Below are 23,034 nucleotides of genomic sequence, written 5' to 3' on the forward strand. Positions count from 1 at the left end.
GGAGTGATTAAGTAGTTCAGTTTACTAATGTGTGTAAGATGAAGCCAGATGTGATGGTGCGTGCCTGTAGTTCCGGCTATTCAGGAGGCTGAGGCAGGAAGATCACCTGTATCCAGGGGTTTGAATGAAGCCTGCATAACACATTGAGAATCCATCTCAAAAACAACCAACCAGAACATGTGTCTGATCAAAGAAGCATTCTGTATACAAAATCTAAGAACCTTCATATATTGAAAATAACAAACTGGTGGTTTGAAATATTTATTTCTAGAGAAGTTAATCTGAGCTTAGGGCTTCACAATGTTGAGAGACCATCTAGTCTGAAGCAGACAGTGAGGATGCAAATCTCAGAGCCATATTTCTGTAAAAATAAGTCAAACTTACATTTGTCAAAAGGAAGAAGTAAATTCGAGAGATATGCTGTGGAATCACAGGCTATACAAGTGAATAAAGCAAATGCTGACCTGTGAAAGATTCAAGATACCAAACCAGGATAACTTTACTTCAAAGAACTCCATACAGACTAAATATATTTAGTATCATACTCTCACAATGCTTACGACAACTCTAATGATGAAACATTCTGAATGTTTTAGAATGGCAAATGCTAGCTGAAAAAAAAAAACAGGTAAAATTAACAAAAGAACCAAAATGGACTTTCAAAGATAGTTTTTGCTATCTGTTCTTTTCTTAATAGTAAGTAGAAGGGCTGGTGGAGGGGCTCAAGAGGTAGAGCACCTGTCTAGCAAGTGTGAGGCCCTGACTTCAAACTCTAGTCCTGCCAAAAAATAAATAACTTAATAGTAAGTAGATTTAATGGTAAGACATTTTTCAAAGCTCCATTTAGTAGAAAGACACAACTTCTCCTTTAATAAGCATATTCATATTTTTAGTTCACTTCCTTTTAAGAAAAATGTCTATCATTTTTAGGAAGAATGGAGAAAGGAAATAAAACCCTCTACAAGAGTAGAAAGGTTTATTTCTCTTTACCTAGTACATGTAGTAACAGCTACACCTGGTGGCCAGAGTTATGCAGTGAGGTTTTTCTAGCCATATTGTTATATAAAAGGTAAGTTCAGAAATGGCCATTTTTCAATTTGTTTCAAGTTTTAGGAAAAAATGTTTTAATATAAAGCAGGTTTTGAGGAAATTCTCAAGAGTCTTTGGGAATAAAAGCCTTGGCTCATTAGCTTGAAGCAAGCATCCAGAACAATTTAGTATCAAAAAGTAGCTAAAATAAAACTCAAACCCAAGAGAGAACACACAGATACTTTATTGCTCACCTTTCACACAAAGCACACCTCCAGCCATTTTCTTTCACAGCTTCACAATGTTTAAGGATACAAAAACCCAGCAAGAAGCATCATGTCACGTAGATTTCGGTAAAGGAGAATGGAAAACATCAACTCAGCCAGGCTTTTGTTTTCTGCAGCAATAGTAAAGGGCCTCCTGCACTAAGGAAAACTCTAGCTTACTGTGTAGTGCATTTCTTCCATTACAAAGAGAGTCTTCTGCCTAAAGCAAACTAACTTGTATTTGCTGAGCTAGTGGTATTAACTCGTGCATAAAACAAATTTTGGTTTGCTGTTTCTTCTAGCAGATTTCAAGTAAAAATGAGGTCTAAGGAAGAACTTGTTTTGGATGGATGCAGGTCAGTTTGAGTTGCTATACTTAACTAAATGCCTACAGGTACTATAGGTTCACAACTTAGTTTGCTTTTATAGTCTTTATGGATTTTGGCCGTGTTCAAGGTTTCAGAGTTGAGCATATGGTACAGTATTCCATCAACAGAATAAGGCTACTGGATGTGCTATATGCAGAAGAGCTCATTTAATAGGAACTCACTTTAATAGGTCTATCACGAAGCAAATGTGGCACAACCTCTCTAAAGTTTTTTAAAATGTCAATCGGGGCAGAACTGTGCTTGAAAAATAGACATTAGGACAATTCACTCAAAGCACATGAGTGGATTGTTAGTATGAGGAAGGTTCCCAGTTGTAAATGTAAAAAAAGACTAAGTGAATCCTCACTTTCAAAACTGCATGTTGAAAACTACTTTATTCAAGTAATTTCTTCAAAAAAGCAGTATGTATGTTCTGACTGTGAAATTAGTCTAGTGATCAATTAAAGACAATTTTAACGACCTTAAATTTTTTTTTCATAGAAAGGAAGAGAGATGTGTTTCTTAAATAAACAGTATTATGTAAGTGTTTAAAAAAAAAAGAAAAAGAAAACAACAGATCAAATGAATGCCTACAAATGCTTATGCCAAGCAGGAATCTGCCTGCCACCTGTGGTCTCATATTAATTTAAAATAGATTCAGGATTCTGGAACTAAGTTTCTATTATTTGAGCTCTAGCAAAATGTAGGGTTCTGTAGCCTCAACTGGTATAATGTCTTCCCTGTCCAAATCCAGACTGATTATACTGGTAGCCTCCATGCTGGAAGTGCTGTTCAAACTGACCTCCTTGGTGGTAAGTCTGGCTTCCCCTTCCTCCCCACCCTCCTCCCTGCCCTCCACGTCCACCCCGGCCTCCACGACCACCTCTCCCGCCGCGACCACCACCTCGATCACCATGGTGCCCACCATCTTGGTATCTATTGTCCTGCTGGTATCCACCACCCTGGAATCCACTTCCTGTATATGAAGATGTTTGGAAGCCACCATAGCCACCGCCTTGATAACCACTGCTGTGGCCACCATGATAGCCGCCTGGCTGGAAACCTGAATCTCGATAACCACCATCTTGGTAGCTACCTCCTCCTCCACTCCCTCCATCTGTCCATCCTCCTTGATGTTTATTTCCTCGTCCCCCCCCTCGGCCACCATGGTCATAGCCACCACGTCCACCTCTCCCTCCTCCTTGTTCATGACCTCCTCGTCCTCCTCCATATGAGGAATGTTCATAACCACCTCTCCCTCCTCCTCGGCTTCCTGTTTGCTGTTGGGGGCCATCTTGCCTTTTCTGCCATGGTGGCATCTCTGGGGGTGGAGGTTCAATTTCATTGGGTCTACCACCTCTATCAGGCACCCTGCCCATCAACACCTATGGAATAAGAAAGATATTTTAAACTATCTTACTTTATAAGCAAAGATAAATGTGTTTGAAAGAAAATTAAAGGTTCTCTAATCACCTTATTGATAGCACAGGCAGTCTTTTCTCTTATAGAACCACTGCTTGTCCTTAAAATCTTTGACAAGTCTTGTCTTGCAGCCAAAAGATGGGCAACGGAGATAGTACTTTTAGGAGATAAGACTGAACGCTTCGGCTGGTAAACCTTGGCTAATTTTTCTGTCTGACTCTGTTGAAAAAAGTGTTCAAAAACATGTCAATTTTCAAAATGCACAAGAAACACTCATATTAAATAAGTTATAGATCTGATAATAGAATTTACTAGGCTCCAAGTGGTAGAAAAATGATGTACTCAACACTGCTCCTGCCTAGTCAAGAGCTGTCTTATATAAGTACAGTTTCCAGAACTGTCAATATAGCAAGGACTGAAGACGGGGCTGGGGTGGAGTGGAGCATTTCCTTCAGATGCCTACAGATCACATCCATAAACAATTATTGAATATGTACCTTAGCTCTGTCAGACCACCCAAAGGACTGCACAGTGACATCCAAACGTTTTATTAGCAGCTTTCTCCGGACTTCGTATTCATTGGCTATGGCTTGGTTAATTGCTTCTATCTTTTCCTGAAGCAAAATTAAAAAGAGTAGTTAGAATTTAAATCTCCTTGATCCCCTGCTCCTAAAGGACAGAAACTATGGTCTGTTTCCTTCATAATAGACTCCCCAGTATTTAACACACATAGTCCTTTGCAATTGGCAATATAGCACACACGCACACACTTTTGGGTGGAGTGGTACTGCGGGTTGAACTCAGGACCTCACGCTTGCTAGGCAGGTGCTCTACATCTTGAGTCATGCCCATAGTCCTGGACTATAATCCTACTTCTGCCTGGGATGACAGGCGTATACCACCATGCCCAGCTTTTATTGGTTGAGATGAGGTCTCGGGGAATTTTTGCTTGGAACCAACCATCTTCTCTCTGCCTGTCCATCTCTACCTCCTAGCTATGATTATAGGCTTGAGCCACCACGCCTGTACCAACTGTTAATATATTAATGGTTAGTGAAATAAGAGAGGCAAAAAAAAGTTAAGTCTCCAAACATGATAAACAATATGTTAAAGTACAAAATTCTTGTTTAGCTTTCCCACAATTCACAGTGGGAAGCTCAAATCAGCCCAATGAAGTTTTTGGCTTGCTTCCATTTGGCAACTGGAAACATGTATCACATTGAACTTCAATTTACTATTATTAATATAATTAATTATCTTGTGAAATACTTACAAATTATGAGATAAGTGCTTCGAATCTTTTCTTTTTTAGTGAGACTGTGGTTTGAACTCATGGCTTTGACTTGCAAAGCAGGCACCCTACTGATTGAACTACACTGCCAGTCCAATTTCACTTTGGTTATTTTGGAGATGGGGTGCTTGGGAACTATTTGCATGGGCTGGCCTCTAACAATGATTCTCCTGATCTCAGCCTCTCAAGTAGCTATGATTACAGCTACCACTGCCAAGCAAGTGCTTCTAATCTTATACAAATATATAAGCGTTGACATAAAAATCATGAAATAGCTAGATGGCTCCTTACAAAATTCACTCAGAGGATCACTACTCACCCAGTGGGCTGGTCCCATAGGCTTCTTCAGTAAAGGCTTTCCCACATGATTAGGTGGAACTTTTGCTAATGTTTCCTTTAACTGACACAAAAACATAAATAAATGAATAAAAAAAAAATCTAAAAGTAAACATAACTTCTTCATCTTCCCAATTCCCATCATCATCATCAAAAGAAGACTGCTGACAGAGGCAAAGGTGGAGGATGCTTTGAAACGTAAGTGCAAAGACCCATGAAATGGAGACACTCACTTGTCCCACTCCTCAGTGCCTACAGAAGCATGATCCTTCACTGGACTTAGAACAGTGCCTGACCACAGCGGGCACTCAGTGGGCATCTGCTGAATGGATGAATGAACACACAGAAAATATGGACTATAGATACACTGCTGCGTCCCTGCGTGCTCAGCCGATCTACCCCACTCTGCAAATGTACCGATTCTTAGAGTCCAGCAGATACACACATAGGAAATAACTGCTATGACAAATACCATTCTCTTTTACGCATTCATTTTTTTGTAAAATTGCTTGTTCCTAATCAATTATATAAAAGTACCTTAACTGTTGGAAATGCGTGGTATAAAAACAATGCTAGTTTATTTTCACATACTAGATTATATTAGCAGTTAGCAAATCTAGTCTGCTAATTGGAACATATAGACCCGAAGTGACTGGATTAAAGAACAAACGATCAACATCCTTTTCTGTCCAGTCCATGGGGAAGAGGGTAGTAATAATTTAATGATAAAGACCATAAAAACTGCATCAAAGTTCAATGATAAGATAATTTTAAAAGGACTTATCTCTTAATTCTTTTTATATTATGTTTAGCTTACTTCAGCTTTTAAACCAAAGTGTAGTTTCCTTTTTGATAAAGAAACATGCTAGTAGGTTTTAAGAAACACTAAAACACTAATTTCTCTTTAAGGCATCTAGGATTTAAAACCCCAAACTCATTTAGTAACAATTACTTATTAATATGCACATTAGGCTCCCATTAAGAGAAATAAACTTAGTGTTTCATTTCAAACAAATGTAGGACTATGCCTTTAATACACTACAATCTGGTACTAAAGGTCTTACTTTTTTCTCAATCCCGCTGAAGAATTGGAACATAGTTATATTGGCTGGAGGTTTGGACATTCCTAGAGCAATACATATGCCTTTCAACTCTTGAAAGACCTCACTACCGCCTCCTTCTTGAGCTTTTTTTGGAGGAGCATTCACACAGAGCATTCTGGCAGCTTCTAGTTCTGAGATGAGGTATGCTGAAGTAAACAAAATAAGATTTCAAAATGAGATACAACTATAGTTAATAGTCAAAGTCTGGAGTCACAACTCTATAGACCTAATGATATGTAACTTTTAAAGCTGCAAGAATGGATTAAAAACAAGAAAGGAAAACCACTTTTACCTGTAAATGATGCAACATATAAAATGGTTATGTAATTCAGGTATTTAACCAATATATAATGTTTAAAAGTTAATTTAAAAATACGCAATTCTTTGAAACCAGAGGATCAAAGTAGATCACAGCTAAAGATTCTGATTCGTGCATTCTACTATAAGGAACCTCCAGAACAGGGGTTGGCATCTGTTAAAAAGTTTTCAAAGGTAACAAGTGGCCAATTTTTAGTGACAGTTAAAAAGTATACAGATTTTTAACTTCTCATCACTTGTGAGTACCAGTGATACAACTACCTTTCCCTCTAAGTTTAACTTACAGGAGAAGTGGAAAGGCACAAAACTCCCCAAAGTGCCTTTTCCATGTCTCCAATAACCTATGCTATCCTCTGGCTGTTTTAAAGAAAACTCTTCCATCTTTATTCTTCTCAAGGTGCCCTGGCCCCCACTTTCTTAACCTCACTCCCCCACAAATAACACAACTTTTACATTACTTCTTTGCAGAACTCCCTTCGTGTCAGTATCATACTGTGTATGTTGGTTTCAACCAGGTATAATGATGGTCACAATGTTTCAGGTAATTCAGTAGAAACTCTAAATATTCAATTACATTTCTTGAACCTTCCCCCAAGGACATTTCGATTTTTAGAAAGACAAATATAATATGAACCTTAGGATATCAGGTTATATGGCAAAGTGAGATCCTCCTGATAATGTAAAGAGAGTAATTTGGGGAAAAGATATTTTCTAGGCCCTTAAGTCCTATTAGAAATACAAGAGTGATCAACTTGAATAATGAATTTACTATCCTCAAGGGAAAGTCCAGGAACATGGGGACCATAATTTTGGCAAATCATTTCTGTAAAGCTGCCAAATCCTGTTTCTAAAACAATAAAAACAGCCAAAATTTTGCAAAAGTCATTCTAAATGTGTTTGATAAAATCTTAACATGATCCATAAAGCAAATTGTACTTACGCATTATCAAAACAGTAAAACCCCACAGTTACGTAAATAACCTCTGTTGTTGTGTGGCACACTGCCACACTCATTCCATTACAGATTCTGTGGCCGCCTTCCTGCTACAACAGCAGAGTTGGGTAGCTGTCACTGAATCTTATTGGCCTGCTCAGCCAGAAATATTTACTATCTGGCTCTTAAAGAAAAAAAAATTGCCAACCCTTGTTCTAGAAAATCATATACTGCATGATTTAATAAACTAGTTCTCTAAATTTGGGACAGCATTGTTCAGGCATTCACAAAATTAATTAACCAATATAATCACCATGAAAAAACTTTAACTGCAATTGTGTTCAAGGTACTAGGAAAGGTGCTAGAGATTCTATTAAAAAAGCAAACAAAAAGATTATCTCTACTGACAATCTAATTAAGAATAAAAATATTCCCCCTCCAAAAAAAGATGACTAGCTCTTCATCTGTTAGGAACTCAAATCTGACTTAACTTACCTACAGGAAATAAGCTGAGAACCATAAAAAGCCAGTGAACAAGCAAAACAGTCCTTAACCGGATCCACGAGAGAGCTTCTACCACTCACTCAAAGACTATTCTATTTTCTAACAATTCTAATGAGGTTTATTTACTTCTCCCCCAAAGTACAATATGCTAAAAGATTCAAATTAGTGAGATTCTGGAAGAAATAAACTTATAGCGTCAAGATGTGACAACTGACACTGGGAAAGATGAGAAATCATCACACAGAGCAGCAGTGGGTATGTGTACGGCACACTAAAATGACAGAGAGGTTACAAGCTGAGAACATTTTAGAAAGGGGAAACAGCAGAGGCAAAGATAAAGAGGAGGGAAATAGTGTACATGTATGAAGAATTTAAGAGTGACCCCTTCAGTCGACTTTTCATTTAGTTGAGTAGGACATAGTTGTATACTCTTGAAAAGCTTTTTGAGGTACTACCCTGTTAAAAATAAAGTCTGTGACCTGAGTCCAAAATAATTTCAGTGCTGTCTGTTTAAGTAACAGGAAGAGTTAAAAAGCAACCTATAAAGATTTACATTTAAAGTGGCTTTTGTAAACATTGGTGCTAAAAAGGCCAAACTATGAGCCATTCAGGGTCATTACCAAGTATTCCACGCAGCTGTTACAGTCCTATGTAGATAACAGAGTCTAAATGCCAACTCTTACTGTTAAGGATAAGCAATGTTCCAGAGGAAGAGCCAGTGGAGTACATGGCAGTGGAGCCATTGCTGAAATTATATAACCTGAAGGATATTGAATGAATGTATAAGAACTATATGTAGCAATAGATGTGTTTCAGAATGCTACAGAAATTTTGAGTTAAGACTATTGGCTGTGTTTACAGAAAGTTTTATACAAGGCGATAAAATTTGTGAGTCTACTTACTGTTTTTTAGGGTAAAGAGAAAAAGAATCATTGGTAAAAAAAACATCAAAGGAAAAAACTTTTCATCAAAATTTATTTCCCAGAAAGATCAGAAAGTACAACAACCAGCCAAGTACTATTCCAGAATATTCATAAACAAAACCCAAACCCCCAACTACCAAGACACAAAGAAGTATCAAAGTAAATAATTACATTACCATTAACTGTATCTAATGAGTGCTTACTCTCCTCAAAGAAATTAATTGTAAAGAAACCTCATAAACATCTCTATACTACCTCCCAGTCTATTTAAAAATGTGCTTCTAGGTTGGGGTGGGAACCAGCAGGAGTGGGGAGACTGAAAGGGGAGGATGAAGTGGGGGTTGAGTATGATTCAAGTACTTCATGCACATGTGTGAAAATAGAATAGTGAACCCCTTAAAAGCTGTTTGAAAAAGGGGGACAGGAGGAAGAAAGAGTAACAGAGGGGGTGAAATTCATCAAAGTACGTTATATGACATAATATGCATTATGGAAGTAATCACAATGAAACATTTTTATACAATTAATATACATTTAAAAATGTGCTTGTAGTCTAGAACGCAAAACTTTAGCAATCACACACTTGAACAATACTCTAACACCACCACTGGTTACATCAGGCGGAGCACAACAGCTTGAGTGCCATCAAAGGTGGAATGACAAAAGAGCAGCATATAAAAACAACAGTGCTACAGTGCACATGCCCACCATCAGCTCCTAAGTCAGAAATTTAATGTGCCCTTTAAAGTAAATAGCATTTGAATTAAATCCATAATGAAACGAAATAAAAGAACAAGCGGTTTATTAGTCATGAAAAGCATAAACAGAAAGTAACAGCTACATGCTAGTAGCCATGAACTTACTGAGCAGAAGGAGGCAGTTTTTCTGAATGAGCAGGCGCTTGGTCACATCCCCAGATGTCAGGGAAAGATACGGGCAGTTCATCTCCCCTAGCAGCCCACTCACCTCAAGCTGGAACTCTTCAGCTTCACTTGGACCTTTTAAAAGTAAAATAATAATCTTACTTAATAACACTGCTTGTTTTCCCATTAGCATAAATAATACGTATAAACTGAAATTTTTAATAGGTTTTGCTAACTTTAGTTCCTTCTATGCTAACTGTGCTAACTGGTTGCAGTACTGGAACACCCCTTTAGTTCCTTCTAAATAAATTCCTTCTAAATAAATTCTAATTCAGCCTTTCTCACACTACTGCAGAATTTCTTACCTGTGTTTATTAGGTTATTCCCTTACCTAAAAATCCTTCATGGCTTCTAATTTATATTTCATCTAAGGTGATTACTGTCTGCTTTTAAAGATTTTTCACAGCTGCTCTTGTCTGCCCTTTCTAGCACCTTCAGTTTCAATTACCGATGGCCTACCTCCACAAATATCCTCTCAGTTTGTGCCAGGCCAGTCTCATTTCCGCATCTGAGCCCTCATTTAAGTTATTTCCTGTGATTGATATGCTCGATACTCTCTTCTCCTGTAGTAAATCCCACTCATCTATCAAAGCCCGGGGTGTTGCTCCTTGAGGAAGCCTTCCCTACATACTCAGTGCTCATTGATTTCCTCCCTTTGTGGACTACAAAGGGAAGCATTTCATCACTGCACTAATCTTCAGTTGTTTCATTTACACCTCATATACTGATTAGGCCAAATTTGAAGGCAGCAGACTTGACTTACAGCTCTATATTCCCATAACATGTAAAACAGTCTGCAATTCATTAGGTGAGCCAAGGGAGAGGGAATGCTCTCTTCCATACTATTCTGATTGTTCTCGATTCAAGTAGCATAGAGGGGTAGAAATTGGCAAAAGTTGAGTGTCACTTGAAAGTCCCAATTCCCGTCTTTTCATTTGTAAAACAAGAACTGTACTACCAAACTGTGACTTGTGAACCCTAGGGTTCCACTAAACTCAGTCAAGGTAGTTGGGAAGATGAGGTGAAACGAGAAGACAGCATTAACAGTGTCTTGTCAACTGTAGTCTATGCAGCCTGGAATTCCACAGAGCTTCCTTACAGGCAGCTAGGGAGGATGAGGATGCAGTTTGGCAAAGGCACCCCCTCTGTATATCAAGCAGAACAGCTGCTGCACGTTCTTATCTGTTTTCTGTGCTGGCTTCTGTGTTTCACTTGAACAAAGGGACTATAAGTTAAAAACAAGTTTTCAAAGGTTCCTGCACATTTTCTGACATACTAGGTCCAGACTGCTATTTAGCAGGATGGTTAAGCTCTAGCTCCTGAACTTGGCTCCTGGCTGCCATCTGTCTTTACCAGTTATAGGTGGTATGACCTCGGCAATATATTTAGCTTCTTTGGGCTTTTGCCTTGAACGTATGGTGAGTAATAAAACCTGCCTCATAGGGTTGCCCCGAGGGCTAAATGATTTAACACATATACACTGCTCAGAACATAGTAAGTACTCAATGAACGTAAGCTCTGCTATCACCATTACTACCCTGGACTTTCTTAAGTAATTATAATTATCAGACTTGAGCTAGGGTGTAGCCCAGTGTAGTGCCCATGCACACACAAATTAGAACTGGATGCAATAACATGTACACATTAAATACACTAAGAAGAAAGAGAATGAGCTCTTCGAATAGGATTATATGTGGGGAGAAAAGGATTATGTGTATAGTTTTCCCTACGGATGGGAATTTTTGTTTGTCTCCTATATTAGAGATTAACCTATGGCAGGAAGGAACCAGACAGTGGGGTATCAGGTTCCAAACTTTTGTTGCAAACTAGTGCTAAGGTGTCATTAAAAATGGCAAATATGAAACAGCTCACAGCCCTATAATGCTGCTGAAAGAAGAAAAACATTCCAATTTCCAGTTCTAGCCACTAATCTAGGATCTCACAACTCACGTTTTACAAAATACAAAAAGTTAGCCATGTGTGATGGCATATGCCTGCAACCCCAGAACTTGGGAGGCTAAGGCAGAAACATCATGAGTTTAAGACCCTACCTCAAAAAAACAAAACATAATAAAACATGGGAAGTTTATATATTCCATTTTTCTGTATTTCAGCAACAGGGTCCTTTTAGCCTCTATCATTTTTTTATAGTTGCATGCCTATGTTTTGTTTTTTAAACTTCTGAATCGCCTTATCTCTAAAAACAATGAAGGAAAAAACTATCTGGGCTCTTTCATAACATTTTTCTTTACATTTACAAAAAACTTGAAATTTTAGCTTTAGTACTTATAAATCTCCTTTTGACAATACCCCAATTTTACTTTTAAAATAAAAGTGGATGTTTACTCACTGTTAGTTGCTTGCACATTTTCCTCAAGTTTACAGAGTACTCTTAATTCAGACACCAGCCAGGCACAGAGTTTGGTAAACTCAGGGGAACTGGCTCCAGCAGAGACTGCCTGAGAGAGCGCGCCATCATCCAACAATGGGCCCTTGTAACTGTTGAATAGGAAATTACATTTCAGAATATAAAATCACACCTAATATATTACAGGTAAAATACATCTATGTATTGTTTATATGATTAAGCAATAATTTAAAAAAAGTATGATAGCCAATTTTTAAACTTGCAAATATAAACAAAATCTAGAACTGTACTGAACTATTAAAAAAATAAGTCAAGCTAGGAATGGTGCTGCATGTCTGTAATCTCAGCACTTGGTAGTCTGAGGCAGAAGAATTATTAGTTCAAAGCCAACTTGGGGTACACAGTGAGATTCTGTCTCAATAAAAAATAAAACAAACAGCATGGTGGCACTTGGAATACAGAACCAGGAAGACCATGAATTTGAGTACAGCCTGGTCTACAAAGCAAATTCTAGGCCAACTTGGACTGCATAACCAAGACCCTGTCTCAAGAAAAACAAAACCAAGCAAACAACAACAACAAAAACCCTTTCCCCCAAACCAAAACAGTAACAAAACAGCCAAATGGTGGCTCATCCCTGTAATCCTAGCTACCCTTGAGGCAGATTTCAGGATTGGGTTTGAAGCAAATAGTTCCCGAGACCCTATCTCGGGAAAAAAAAACCCATCATGAAAAAGGGCTGGTGGAATGACTCAAGCAGTAAAAACGCCTGCCTAGCAAGCATGAGGCCCTGAGTTCAAACCCTAGTGCAACTAATAAAAACAAAAACACTCAAATGGTAACTGCATTTCAACCCTTCAAAAAACATGTTAATATTTAATTCTATATATCACTAAACAATGTCAATTTCTTTACTAAAAGCTCTTATTGTTCAAAGGTTTTTTTTTTTTTTTTTTTTTACTGTAACTGAACTGAGTATTAAAGCCAGATTAACAAGTGATAGCTAATGATACTATAACTCTTTTAGAAGTAAAACTTAAGTTACTGGGCTGGGGTTGTTTCTCAAGTGGTAGAGCCTCTGCCTAGCAAGTGCAAGGCTGGCCCTGAGCTTAATCCGCAGGGCTGCAAACAAATAGAAAAACCCCAAAACTTAAGTTATCTTCTCTAGACATTTTTCCCAGAAATCAATTAGGTTAGGTTTCCAGTGACTTCCTTTGAAAAAACTTTCCAATTAATCATTTATTTCCTTTTTCTATATTAATGATAGCTAAGACTAATAAGACATACTGTACTAGTACCAGAGAACTGTCAAGACTAACTAAGTAACTGCATCCTAATCCTTTGTAAGTAATTCTAATATAGTTTTTAGGAAACATTGAAAAAAATTTCAAATGCTGATGATAGTAATAATGACCTCCGATGACCTAACTTCTAGAATTTAAGATTTTGCTACTCAAAGTAGCCTTAGGGAGTGAGCATGGTGGTGACATGCCTACAATTACTTCAAAGGCGCTCAAATTCAAGGTCAGCCTGGGCACTTTAGTAAGACCTCATCCCAAAAAATAAAGTCAGTAATCTTAAAATATATATTGTTCAGATTATATTCTTTTAAATAAAATACTCATTTAAGAACACTATTATAGTGATACATTAAACATGCTTAAGATAATGGGATGTTTAGAGGTGTGTGTTCAGAGAAACGATTCTCAATCCCTTTAAGATGTGCCTCACGCCTGTAATTCTAACTACTCCCATCACAAAAGAATGGCTGGGGGTGTGGCTTAAGTGTTAAAGAGTGCCTGCCTACCAAGCATGGGGCCATGAGTTCAAACCCTGGAGCCACCAAGAGAAGGTGGCTTATATCGCTAACATGAAATAGAATGGAAAAAATCTGAGATTACAATAGTCTGGCATCTAGATTACAAAACCACATATTACTACAATTGTAATAAAGATGAGGTCTACAAATATTCTCCTTGTGTTTCACATTTAGTCCAACAAGTGGTTACTGAATTCCTACTGTGTTCCAGAAGTAAAAGACAGTCATTCAGCTGTAAGTTTTCAGTGAGCCCTTTAAAAGTGCATGTGAACCAATTAAGGCTCACTTTTTAATATCTGAATGCTATCAAATTAAGTTAAAATTTACAACAGTTTTCAGAAAATCCTATGGCATACATTACAACACAACTCAATTATTTATTTGATTACAATTATTTCAGTCATAACTACTTTTCCAGTAGCTCAGAGAAGTGGTAAGAGAACACTAAAGAGAAGTAACTTCATGGCAAGGGCCACTTGTGGAGTGACCTTTATCCACAGGCAATGACTACACTCCCTCCTCTCCTTCCACACTAACCTTAAGTAAGTGTCACTTTTTTTTTTTTTTTTGGCAACACTGGGGTTTGAACTCAAGGCCTCACACTTGACAGACAGGCACTCTTACCGCATGGGCCACTCCACCTTGTCCAAGTGTCCCTTCCTCCAGGAGGTCTTAGGACTTCATTTCCTTTTCCAGTAAAGAAACCCTCCTCAGTGCTCCTCAGGGAATACTGTTATCACATGTATCTTTCTCCCACCTCATCCTGTACCCCAACAGTGCCACAGAACAAGTGTCCCTCAAAAATGTTCACTGAATGAATGGCTTTACATGGGAGCAAGCAACTCAGTCCCAGATGTACACTACAAAGAGCCACTTTGCAGAATGCGACACTTACACGTCTTAATGAAAGAGATAGTCTGGAAATATTTCCCCCCTCCCCGCAAAGTCTGGAATATTTGCAAACATTCATAACAAGTTTCAAAGAAAAGAACAATGGCAATTCACTTTAACAAAGAAAAGATAAGCACCACTGCTTCCTTTCTCCAAAACTGAAATCTCTAAGTTATTTAAGTGGGCAGACTCAGGGAACCCGCAAGGTGCCCTTTTCTGACAAAGGTTTGTATTAAAGAGCTTCCATGTCAAGGAAAAAAAAGCCTAAGGGAAAGTTTTGACAAAGGACTAGTTATAGGTAAACAGGGCTAGCTAAATCTGTACTTTTTTTTGGACATGGTTACTTGTCAGCAAATACTTAATCACACAATTTGTTTCTGGAACCACATTTAGCCAAGAGGTTCCAAGTTCTCAAGTTTAACAGAGTACATTGATCTGGGTGGCCCAATGAAATAAGCCCTATTTCCAAGTTCTAGACAGTGATCAATTATGGGTGGGTAACTGTCAGAAGGGCAGAAAATGCAAAAACGCTATGTGGATCCTTGGTGGTTAAAGATGAGCCTTGGGCTAATGGGCTCAATCAGGCAGTATGGGAGTCAGGGGACACTGCCAGTGTGTGTGTGTGTGGGTGTGTATGTGTGTGTGGGTGTGTGGTGGGGGTGGTGGTCCCTAGAGAGGTGATGATAGGTTAGGTGCACGATTGAGATAGCTGGAGGAACGGATGCACCCAGACATGTGGCATGGGTGCATCCAGAGAGATGACTGGGCAAAGGAGATTTTTTGAGACAAGTGGGGCGGGGTATGAGTAGAGGCTTAAGGCGGGGGTAGGAAATTTGGAGGACAAGTAGGAAAACAGACAGTCAACTTTGGCAACCCCTGGAGTGGGGGTAGGGCAGGGGAATGGGCACAAGAAGTGGGGGGTGGGTGGGAACCAGAGCCCAGACAATGACACGCTGCGGGCAACTCGGCTATCGGGAGCCCTGGGCTGGAAGGGCGTCGGGACTCGAAGACCGGAGCCGGCGGGGCAGGCAGTGGACGTGGCACTGGGGGTCCCGGGGCCAGCGGGAAGCGACAGCAGGAGCCACGGGGTGCGGCGTGGAAAGGCAGGTGTCTCAGACTGGGGCGCAAAGAGTTCCCAGGGAGTCTGCAGTGTGAATTTTGGGAGACCCGTGCCCTGGCAGTCTTACCCTAGATCTTCCAACGACTCCAAGATGTCAGTCTCCATGAGGTCACACTCCATGCTACTGTGGTATTCAAATTTCCGAGTCGTCAGGCTCCCCTCTTCGCCGGCAACGCGTACATTCGCGCATGCGCTCCCTTCCCGGAACTTCCAAGTCGGCAGCTGGCGCCTTGGCCTCTGCACTGCGCATGTGCCGAGCGTGCGCAAGCAGATGGTCCCGCCCCCCGCCCACCCCGCCTGTTGAGGGATTGCCGGGCCGCACACGTCTCCGCACGCGTACTATTGAATAGTGAAGCCAGAGCCCGAAGAAGGGCAGGAGGAGGCTGCGTGGCAGCTGGGTTCGGGGACCCCCTCAGTGGAGAGCTCCCTATGTGCGCATGTGCACAGCTTTGGGCGAGGCGGGAGGGGGAGGAGCTTGCTGGGAGCTGGTGTCAGGATTCGGTGGTTATAGGCGGTGGGAATTGGGTCTGTGCCTGCTGGAGAGGAAACCAGGTGCAGCCCTGCAACGTGTGGCACGATGTAGGTTCACCTGGGTCATGAAAAATGACCCGGGCTTAGGTTACACCGGCCAAGCACCGAGAATGGAAGATTAAGTGCCATTTGTTTTCCTTGATTGTATGAGGTGAAGCTCATGGTTACAGAGCAGTCGCCTTTCCTTTGGCACCAATGGAATCAGAAAGTTGTGCACCTGACATCTTGAGCCCATCCCAGACACTAAGCATCTCGTTTTAAGGAGACGGGAGTTTAACTCCATATCAGTATCAATCGAATACTTTTAAATTCATGCAGTTTAGACAGTTAAGAAACTTTTTTGGCTGCAATACAATTGATTTTGACACTATGTGCTTGGGTGTAATACTCAGTTCACAATCGGTTTTGATTTGTGGGGGGGAGCAGTTATTGATTATGTGCTTAGAAACACGAGAAAGATGTTTTCAAAGTGATAGCATATTGAGAAAATTATATTTAACCATAAATTGGCATACAATTATATTGTGTAGGCATTTAATTAAAGTTTCACATTGCTGCCAGATTCTACTTTGCAGTTCTCAAACAATGTCACATCTAATGGATATTTGTTCCCTATCCTCAGTAATACATTTTTAAGCCCTTATTTTACATCCTGTGAATTGGGAGATTATGATGTACCTAATGTGTGTTTAACTTATTATTCCCTTGGCCCACCGAAGGATGCAGGTCTAATAACGGCCGTGTAAATATCACTTGTATTTTGCAGATGCGGACACTTAAGGCTCAGTAGTTTAATGAGCTGTGGAAGATCTTAAGACCCACTATTAGGAACTGGATTTTGGAACAGATTCATATTTGAATCCATATTCTTTCTTATTTGACTATTCAAATAAGAATTTATAAGCAGAATATGAAAAGACAAGAAAATTTAGCTAGTTGAATTTGTATGAGCTTGTATACATTGTATATAATTATCCTATTACAATAACAATGAAATTTTTATTATAGGGTTGCTAAGGTGATAAATAAAAAGTAATGCTTAATACAAAATCTATTTCGAAAAACAGACGTTATTCTTGACTCACTTTTTCTTTTCTTGTTTTTGATTGAGGATCTCCCAATGTTTCCAGGACTGGCCTCAATCTTGGCGATCCTTCTGACTCAGCCTCCCAGGTAGCTGGGACAACACTCACACTGCTGCACCCAACTTGACTCACTTTTTCCTTCCTTCTTTCCTTCCTTCCTTCCTTCCTCCTTCCTTCTTTCCTTCCTTCCTTCCTTCCTTCCTTCCTTCCTTCCTTCCTTCCTTCCTTCCTTCCTTCCTTCCTTCCTTCCTTCCTTCCTTCCTTCCTTCCTCCCTCCCTCCCTCCCTCCCTTCCTCCTTCCCTTCCTTCCTCCCTCCCTGCTTCATCCTCAGTTAAAACATAGGCAAGATATTCTTAAACTTTCCAGCACTGTGTAGAAGTTTCCAGGGCTAAGAAAACATACTAACCAAGCTCAATAAATTATTTGAAAAAGAGTTCTTTAATAATATAAAAGTAAGGTTCAATTCTACATGCAATATTTAAGAAAAAAAGTTTTTTTCACTAAGCAAGCTGAAAAAGACTTTCTTAGCAGTATATACAAGCTTGTATTTCATGAGCAGCATGAACAAATCTATGGTTGTTCTTATTTTCTCCATGTTCTAAAGACAAATTCATTAAAAATGTAAAGGCTTCTAATCTTCAGAAAATTATTTTGTATTTGAGAAGGAAATTTAAAAATTTTAGATGACTGTTCAATCAACACATAGAAACCACTCTATGCTGATTGTTATGTTAGAGTTTATACCTACCCCACTGCTGTTATAAAAATTGCCTCCTACAGCATGGTCATAGAGAATGAGTGAGTAATGGGGGGGGAGGTAATTTGATTAAAGCAGGATACATACAGGCCTGAAGTACCAAGGCAGAAACCCCCTCAGATGTCAATAAACACTTAAAAAAAAATGAAAGGCAGAAGGGTAAAATAGGTCTTTTCCAAGGGTAGGTACCAGGGGGAGGTGGGTGGGCATAAGGAAAAGGGGAATGAGGGTGGATAAGGGGGATGTATTTTGTATCCACATATGAAAATAGAAGAATGAAACCTATTGAAATTGTTCTAAGAAGGGGGGAAGGAGGAAGAAGGAGCATGATGAAGGGGATAAATCTGACTAAGATATATTTTAAGCACATATGTAGATATCACAGTGTATCCCCCTGTATAAATATTATATGCTAATAAATTTTTAAGAATTACCCCCTAGCCAGACACAGTGGGACGTACCTATAGTCCCAGCTGCTCAGGAGACTGAGTTAGGAGTTGAAGGTCAGCCTAGGTCAGCCTAGGCAACTTCACGAGACCCTGCCTCCAAAAAAAAAAAACTAGTCAGGGCCAGAGTGTAGCTCAGTGTTAAAGCAAGGGCTGAGCTTGTATGGATTTTGTGAGTAACTTTTTGTATTTCTGTATTTTTCATTTTTTTTCCTTTGGTGGGACTGGGATTTGAACTCAGGGCTTCACGCTTGCAAAGCAGGCCACTCTACTGCTCAAGCTGCACCTACAGTTCATTTTGCTCTGGTTATTTTGGAGATGGGGGGTCTCAGGAAGTACGGTGCCCAGGCTGGCTTTGAAACTCGATCCTCCAGATCTCAGCTCCCAAAGTTACAGGTGTGAACCACCAATGCCTGGCTTTTCTTTTTCTTTTGACAGAACAGGAGTTTGAACTCAGGGCCTTGGGCTTACTAGGCAGGTGCTCTATCACTTGAACCATACCTCCAAACCTTAAAAGTAATTTTCTTAAAAATCTCAGCTGCACAAAATTTTAACTATTGCATACTTCAAAATTTCACTTACAATTTTTAAGTTTATGACATAAAAAGCATTCCTTAAAACTGAAATCAGTTTTTAATTTTCCCCTATATGTTTTTCATAAGTATGAAAATGATTTCTGTTTAAGCTTTTCAAGATGAATCAAGAAAGGGTGGGTTTTTTTGTTTTTGTTTTTTTTCTTTTGGTGGCCCTGGGGTTTGAACTTAGGGCCTCACACTTGCTATGCAGATGCTCTACCACTTGAGCCACTCCACCAACCCAGGGCCAGGCTTTAAGATTATTCATGGCTTCTCCTTTAGGGAGAGCAGTGTGGTAGACAGAATACCGACCACCCTCCAACCCTGAGATATTTGCATGCTCAGAGCCTGTGAATGTGTTGGTTTTCATGGAAAGAGGAACTTTGCAGGTGTGATTCAATTAAGGATTTTGAGATAGGGAGAGTATTTTGGATTATTGAGGGAGGCCCAATGTAATCACAAGTGAAAGAGAGAGATAAGTGGTGAGAGTCAGAGGAAAATGACAAGGAAGTGGAGTTTGGAGTGCTGTGATTGCTGGCTTTGAGGACTAATGGGGACCACAGGCCAGGATAGAGGGCAGCCTCCAGAAAGAGAAGAGGGAAGACTACACATTCTCCCCTGCAGACTCCACAAGGAATGCAGATTTGTGCCTTTTTGAAACTCATTTCAGAAGTGTGACCTTCAAAACTAGAAGATAATTTGTATTGTTTTAAGCCTCTAAATTTGTTACAATAAGAAACATAGAGCAGGGGTGTGCCAGCACAGGTGGTTCACTTCTGTAATCCTACCTAATTGGGAGGCAGAGTTCTGGAGGATCACGGTTGGAGGCTAGCCCGGGCAAAATAATTTGCAAGACCCTATCTCAAAAATACCCAACACAGAAAGGTTGGTGCCTGCCTGGCAAGTGTGAGGTCCTGAGTTCAAACTGCAGAACCACCAAAAAAAAAAAAAAAAAAAAAAAGAAATGAAAAAGCATACAGATACTAACCAGTCCTCCTCAGAGATAGATAGCAGGCGAATTTTATTTTATTTATTTATTTTGTTTTGCGGTACTGGGGCTTGAACTCAGGGCCATCACCTTGAGCCACTCCACTGGCCCTATTTTTTTTGTGAAGGGTTTTTCGGGATAGGGTCTTGAGAACTATTTGCCCAGGCTGGCTTCAAGCCTTGATACCCCTGACAGGTGTGAGCCACCAGCGCCCTCCGAGAATTTTATTATTTATTTACATTTATTTTTACTTTTTAAAATTTGTTGGAGATAGGGTCTCACTATGTAGGCCAGGCTGGCCTAGGACTCAAGATTCCTCTGCCTTATCTTCCCATTACTAGGATTATAAGTGTGTACCACCATGCTCACTCCAGAAGGGTACCCTTGGAGGAATGGTCCCCAGGATTAGAAAAGATCTTATGGTGGCACATTTGGTTGTGCCTCTTCACAAGAGCACTGGTGACAAGGAATTATCTAGCTCACCATCTCTCAAACATGCTCTTCAACCATAAGACCACCCTAAGTGTTAGACCTGAGGCAAACAACAGAGCCTCTACCCACCAGATCCTTCTTCCTTTCATTCTATCAAACTGGCTTGAATGAGGTCTTCAGAGGTTACAATGTAAACAAAATCAACTTCCAAGTAAAATGTGAAAGATTCCCAGTAGACACCATAGAGATGAAAATCTCTTAACTTGATTTATTTTTCTTTTGGTTCTGAGGATCAAACCCAAGGCCTTGGGCATGCTAGGCAAGTACCAAAAAGTAGTATTTGAAGGTATTTTTTTTTATAATTGCAGAAAAGGTATTATAAAATTAAATAATAATACATATTTTAAAAAATCTCCTGTCAGCCACCTCCATTTAAGGTAACAATCTGTATTAGAAATCAAAGATTAATAAATTCAGGGAAATCATCACTTGTTCATTCACTAATACCGTGTTATAACTTTTATTAAGAAAGTAAGTCAAGCCCGGCACCAGAGGCTCACTATAATCCTAGCTACTTAGGAGGCAGAGATTGGAAGGATGGAGGTTCAAAGCCAGTCTGAACCAACAGTGAGACACCATTTCAACAAATCACCTAGGCATGGTGGCGTGCCTATGGTCCCAGTTACAAGGGAGGCCATAGTAGGAGGATTGCAGTCTGAGGTAGCCTGGGGCAAAAAGTAAAATCCTACTTGAAAACTAACCTAAAAAAGCAAAAGAAGACTGGGGCATGGCTCAAGTGGTAGAGCATAGGAGGCCCTGAATTCATACCCAAGTAACCACCAAAAAGAAGAAGGAGGAGGAAGAGGACAAGGACGAGGGAGAGGAGGAGGAGGAGGAGCATTTAATTTTGAGTTCACATTTGAAAAACTGGAATTATTTTTCTAAAAAACTGGGTTTCTGGCTTTTCTTGGGGAAAAAAAATCAGCTAACTGGCATTACTTGGTTATTGTGTAACAGGGACGTAGAGGCTGCTTTTGTTGAAAGCACTGATTCTATTGCTTGTCCCTCTTTTGGCTAAGATCGAGTATAGTATCTATTCTTATCAGTTTAACATCTGATTCATCCTCCACCCAAAGACAATGTATGAAAGGGATTTTGGGGAGATGGAACAGGAGCTTGCTCCGTGCACTCCACGCATGGACTTGGTGTTGCAGTACCTCCAGCAACAGTGCACTCCTTGCTTCACCACCACTTGTCTCCTCTTTAGTCAGTGGAAGGAATGGCCATTCCTGAGCCTGGTCCTGGTCCGGTGGCACCCCAGAATCAGGCCTCTGGCCCAGGCCTCTGTAACAATTGCCCATGAAACAAAAACTGGCTTGAGTTGAGTAGGCTGCTCCTTCTAGACTGAGCATGAGTCTCTGGTTTCCAGGTTCAGGCACGCACACAGCATCATATGTATGTATCCCAGCAATTCACTTGCTCTCTTGTGAGTTTGAGATTTCTTATTCCTTTTAGTCTTTGACCTCATAAGCATGCGATCACTTCTTCTACGCTATCTCTCATTGGCCTCTCCTCCTTTCTCCTCATCTAAACTGTCACATGAAGTATCTACTGTTCATTTAACACACCTTGCTCCTCTTTCATGCATTGTATTCCTCCCCGTCCCACTCTTCTCTTTTCCTTCTTCCTTCCTTCCTTTCTTTTTTGCAGTATTGGGGTTTGAACTCAGGGCCTCATGCTTGCTATGCAGGTAGCACTCTACCACTTAAGCTACTCTGCAAGCCATTTTTTGCATTGGGTATTTTCAAGATAGGGGCTCACAAACTTTTTGCCTGGGATTGGCCTCAAATCGCCATCCTCCTGATCTCTGCCTCCTGAGTAGCTAGGATTATTATGTGTGACCACCAGCACCTGGCATTCCCCCACTTGAAATAATTTATTTTGCACCTACTAAGCTACATAGCCGGATAAACTATCAGCTATGATAGTTTGACTACCTGATAAAATAAAGCAATGACAAAGTTAATCTTTTTGGTATTTTTTGGGTGGGACTAGGGTTTGAACTCAGGGCTTCACACTTGCAAAAACAGGCACTTTACTGCTTGAGTCACACTTCTAGTTCATTTTGTTCTGGTCATTTTGGAGATGGAGTTTCAGGAACTATTTGCTCAGACTGGCCTCGAACTGTTATCCTCTGGGTCTCAGCCTCCTAAGAAGCTAGAGTTATGGTGTGAGCCACTGGCAAAGTTTATCTTACTAGAAACAAGATACACCATCAACTTCAGTCTTTCCATATTACTGCACCTTGATGGTCATAACTTGACAAAGCATTCTAGTTTTAATAAGCAGACAATACCTTTACACACATGACCATCCTAAATTGTCTAGTGATACAAATTTTACAAACTTTTTTTTGATGACAGTAATGGTGTAGTTAGAGAGTATTGCATTTTTTCCAAGTTGCACAGTAAGAACCAACAATAGTGTATTCGAACTTGTGGCCCTTTCCAAGGCCATGACTCCTGGGCCCTGAATACGTCAGCCCAGGCATCTCCCTATGCTTGTGGACTAGTGTGGTGATCCTCCGGGTGTCAGGATTTCTGA

General features: G+C 40.0%; 1 protein-coding gene and 1 non-coding gene across 3 annotated transcripts; one reads left to right on the forward strand and one right to left on the reverse strand.

The window, feature by feature from the left end:
• Positions 1 to 1,257: 1,257 nt before the first annotated feature.
• Fam98a (family with sequence similarity 98 member A) lies at positions 1,258 to 15,850 on the reverse strand. Of its 2 annotated transcripts, XM_020176075.2 has the most exons (8): positions 15,683 to 15,850; positions 11,768 to 11,916; positions 9,358 to 9,492; positions 5,777 to 5,961; positions 4,696 to 4,776; positions 3,583 to 3,699; positions 3,137 to 3,304; positions 1,258 to 3,048 (listed from the first exon to the last, which is right to left on the reverse strand). In XM_020176075.2, the coding sequence occupies exons 1-8, from the start codon at positions 15,733 to 15,735 to the stop codon at positions 2,383 to 2,385; spliced, it is 1,554 nt and encodes a 517-aa protein (XP_020031664.2). In that variant the 5' UTR covers positions 15,736 to 15,850; the 3' UTR covers positions 1,258 to 2,382. The 2 variants fall into 2 exon arrangements, with proteins under 2 accessions (XP_020031664.2, XP_073905598.1); XM_074049497.1 differs by lacking the exons at positions 5,777 to 5,961; positions 11,768 to 11,916; positions 15,683 to 15,850.
• A 5,634-nt stretch (positions 15,851 to 21,484) lies between these two features.
• Positions 21,485 to 21,669, forward strand: LOC141415133 (U2 spliceosomal RNA). The gene has a single exon (XR_012440154.1). It is a non-coding gene; the product is annotated as a U2 spliceosomal RNA (small nuclear RNA).
• The last annotated feature ends 1,365 nt before the right edge of the window (positions 21,670 to 23,034 follow it).

Source organism: Castor canadensis, chromosome 12, assembly GCF_047511655.1.
Source record: "Castor canadensis chromosome 12, mCasCan1.hap1v2, whole genome shotgun sequence".
NCBI lineage: Eukaryota > Metazoa > Chordata > Mammalia > Rodentia > Castoridae > Castor > Castor canadensis.

Excerpts from the sequence above, each read along its gene's own strand:
- Fam98a (XM_020176075.2), bottom strand. The coding sequence starts at position 15,735 with ATGGAGTGTGACCTCATGGAGACTGACATCTTGGAGTCGTTGGAAGAT. Across the intron at positions 11,917-15,682 it reads GAGTCGTTGGAAGATCTAGG|TTACAAGGGCCCATTGTTGG; the intron begins GTAAGACTGCCA and ends CCTATTCAACAG. Across the intron at positions 3,700-4,695 it reads CTATGGGACCAGCCCACTGG|GAAAAGATAGAAGCAATTAA; the intron begins GTGAGTAGTGAT and ends ATTTTGCTTCAG.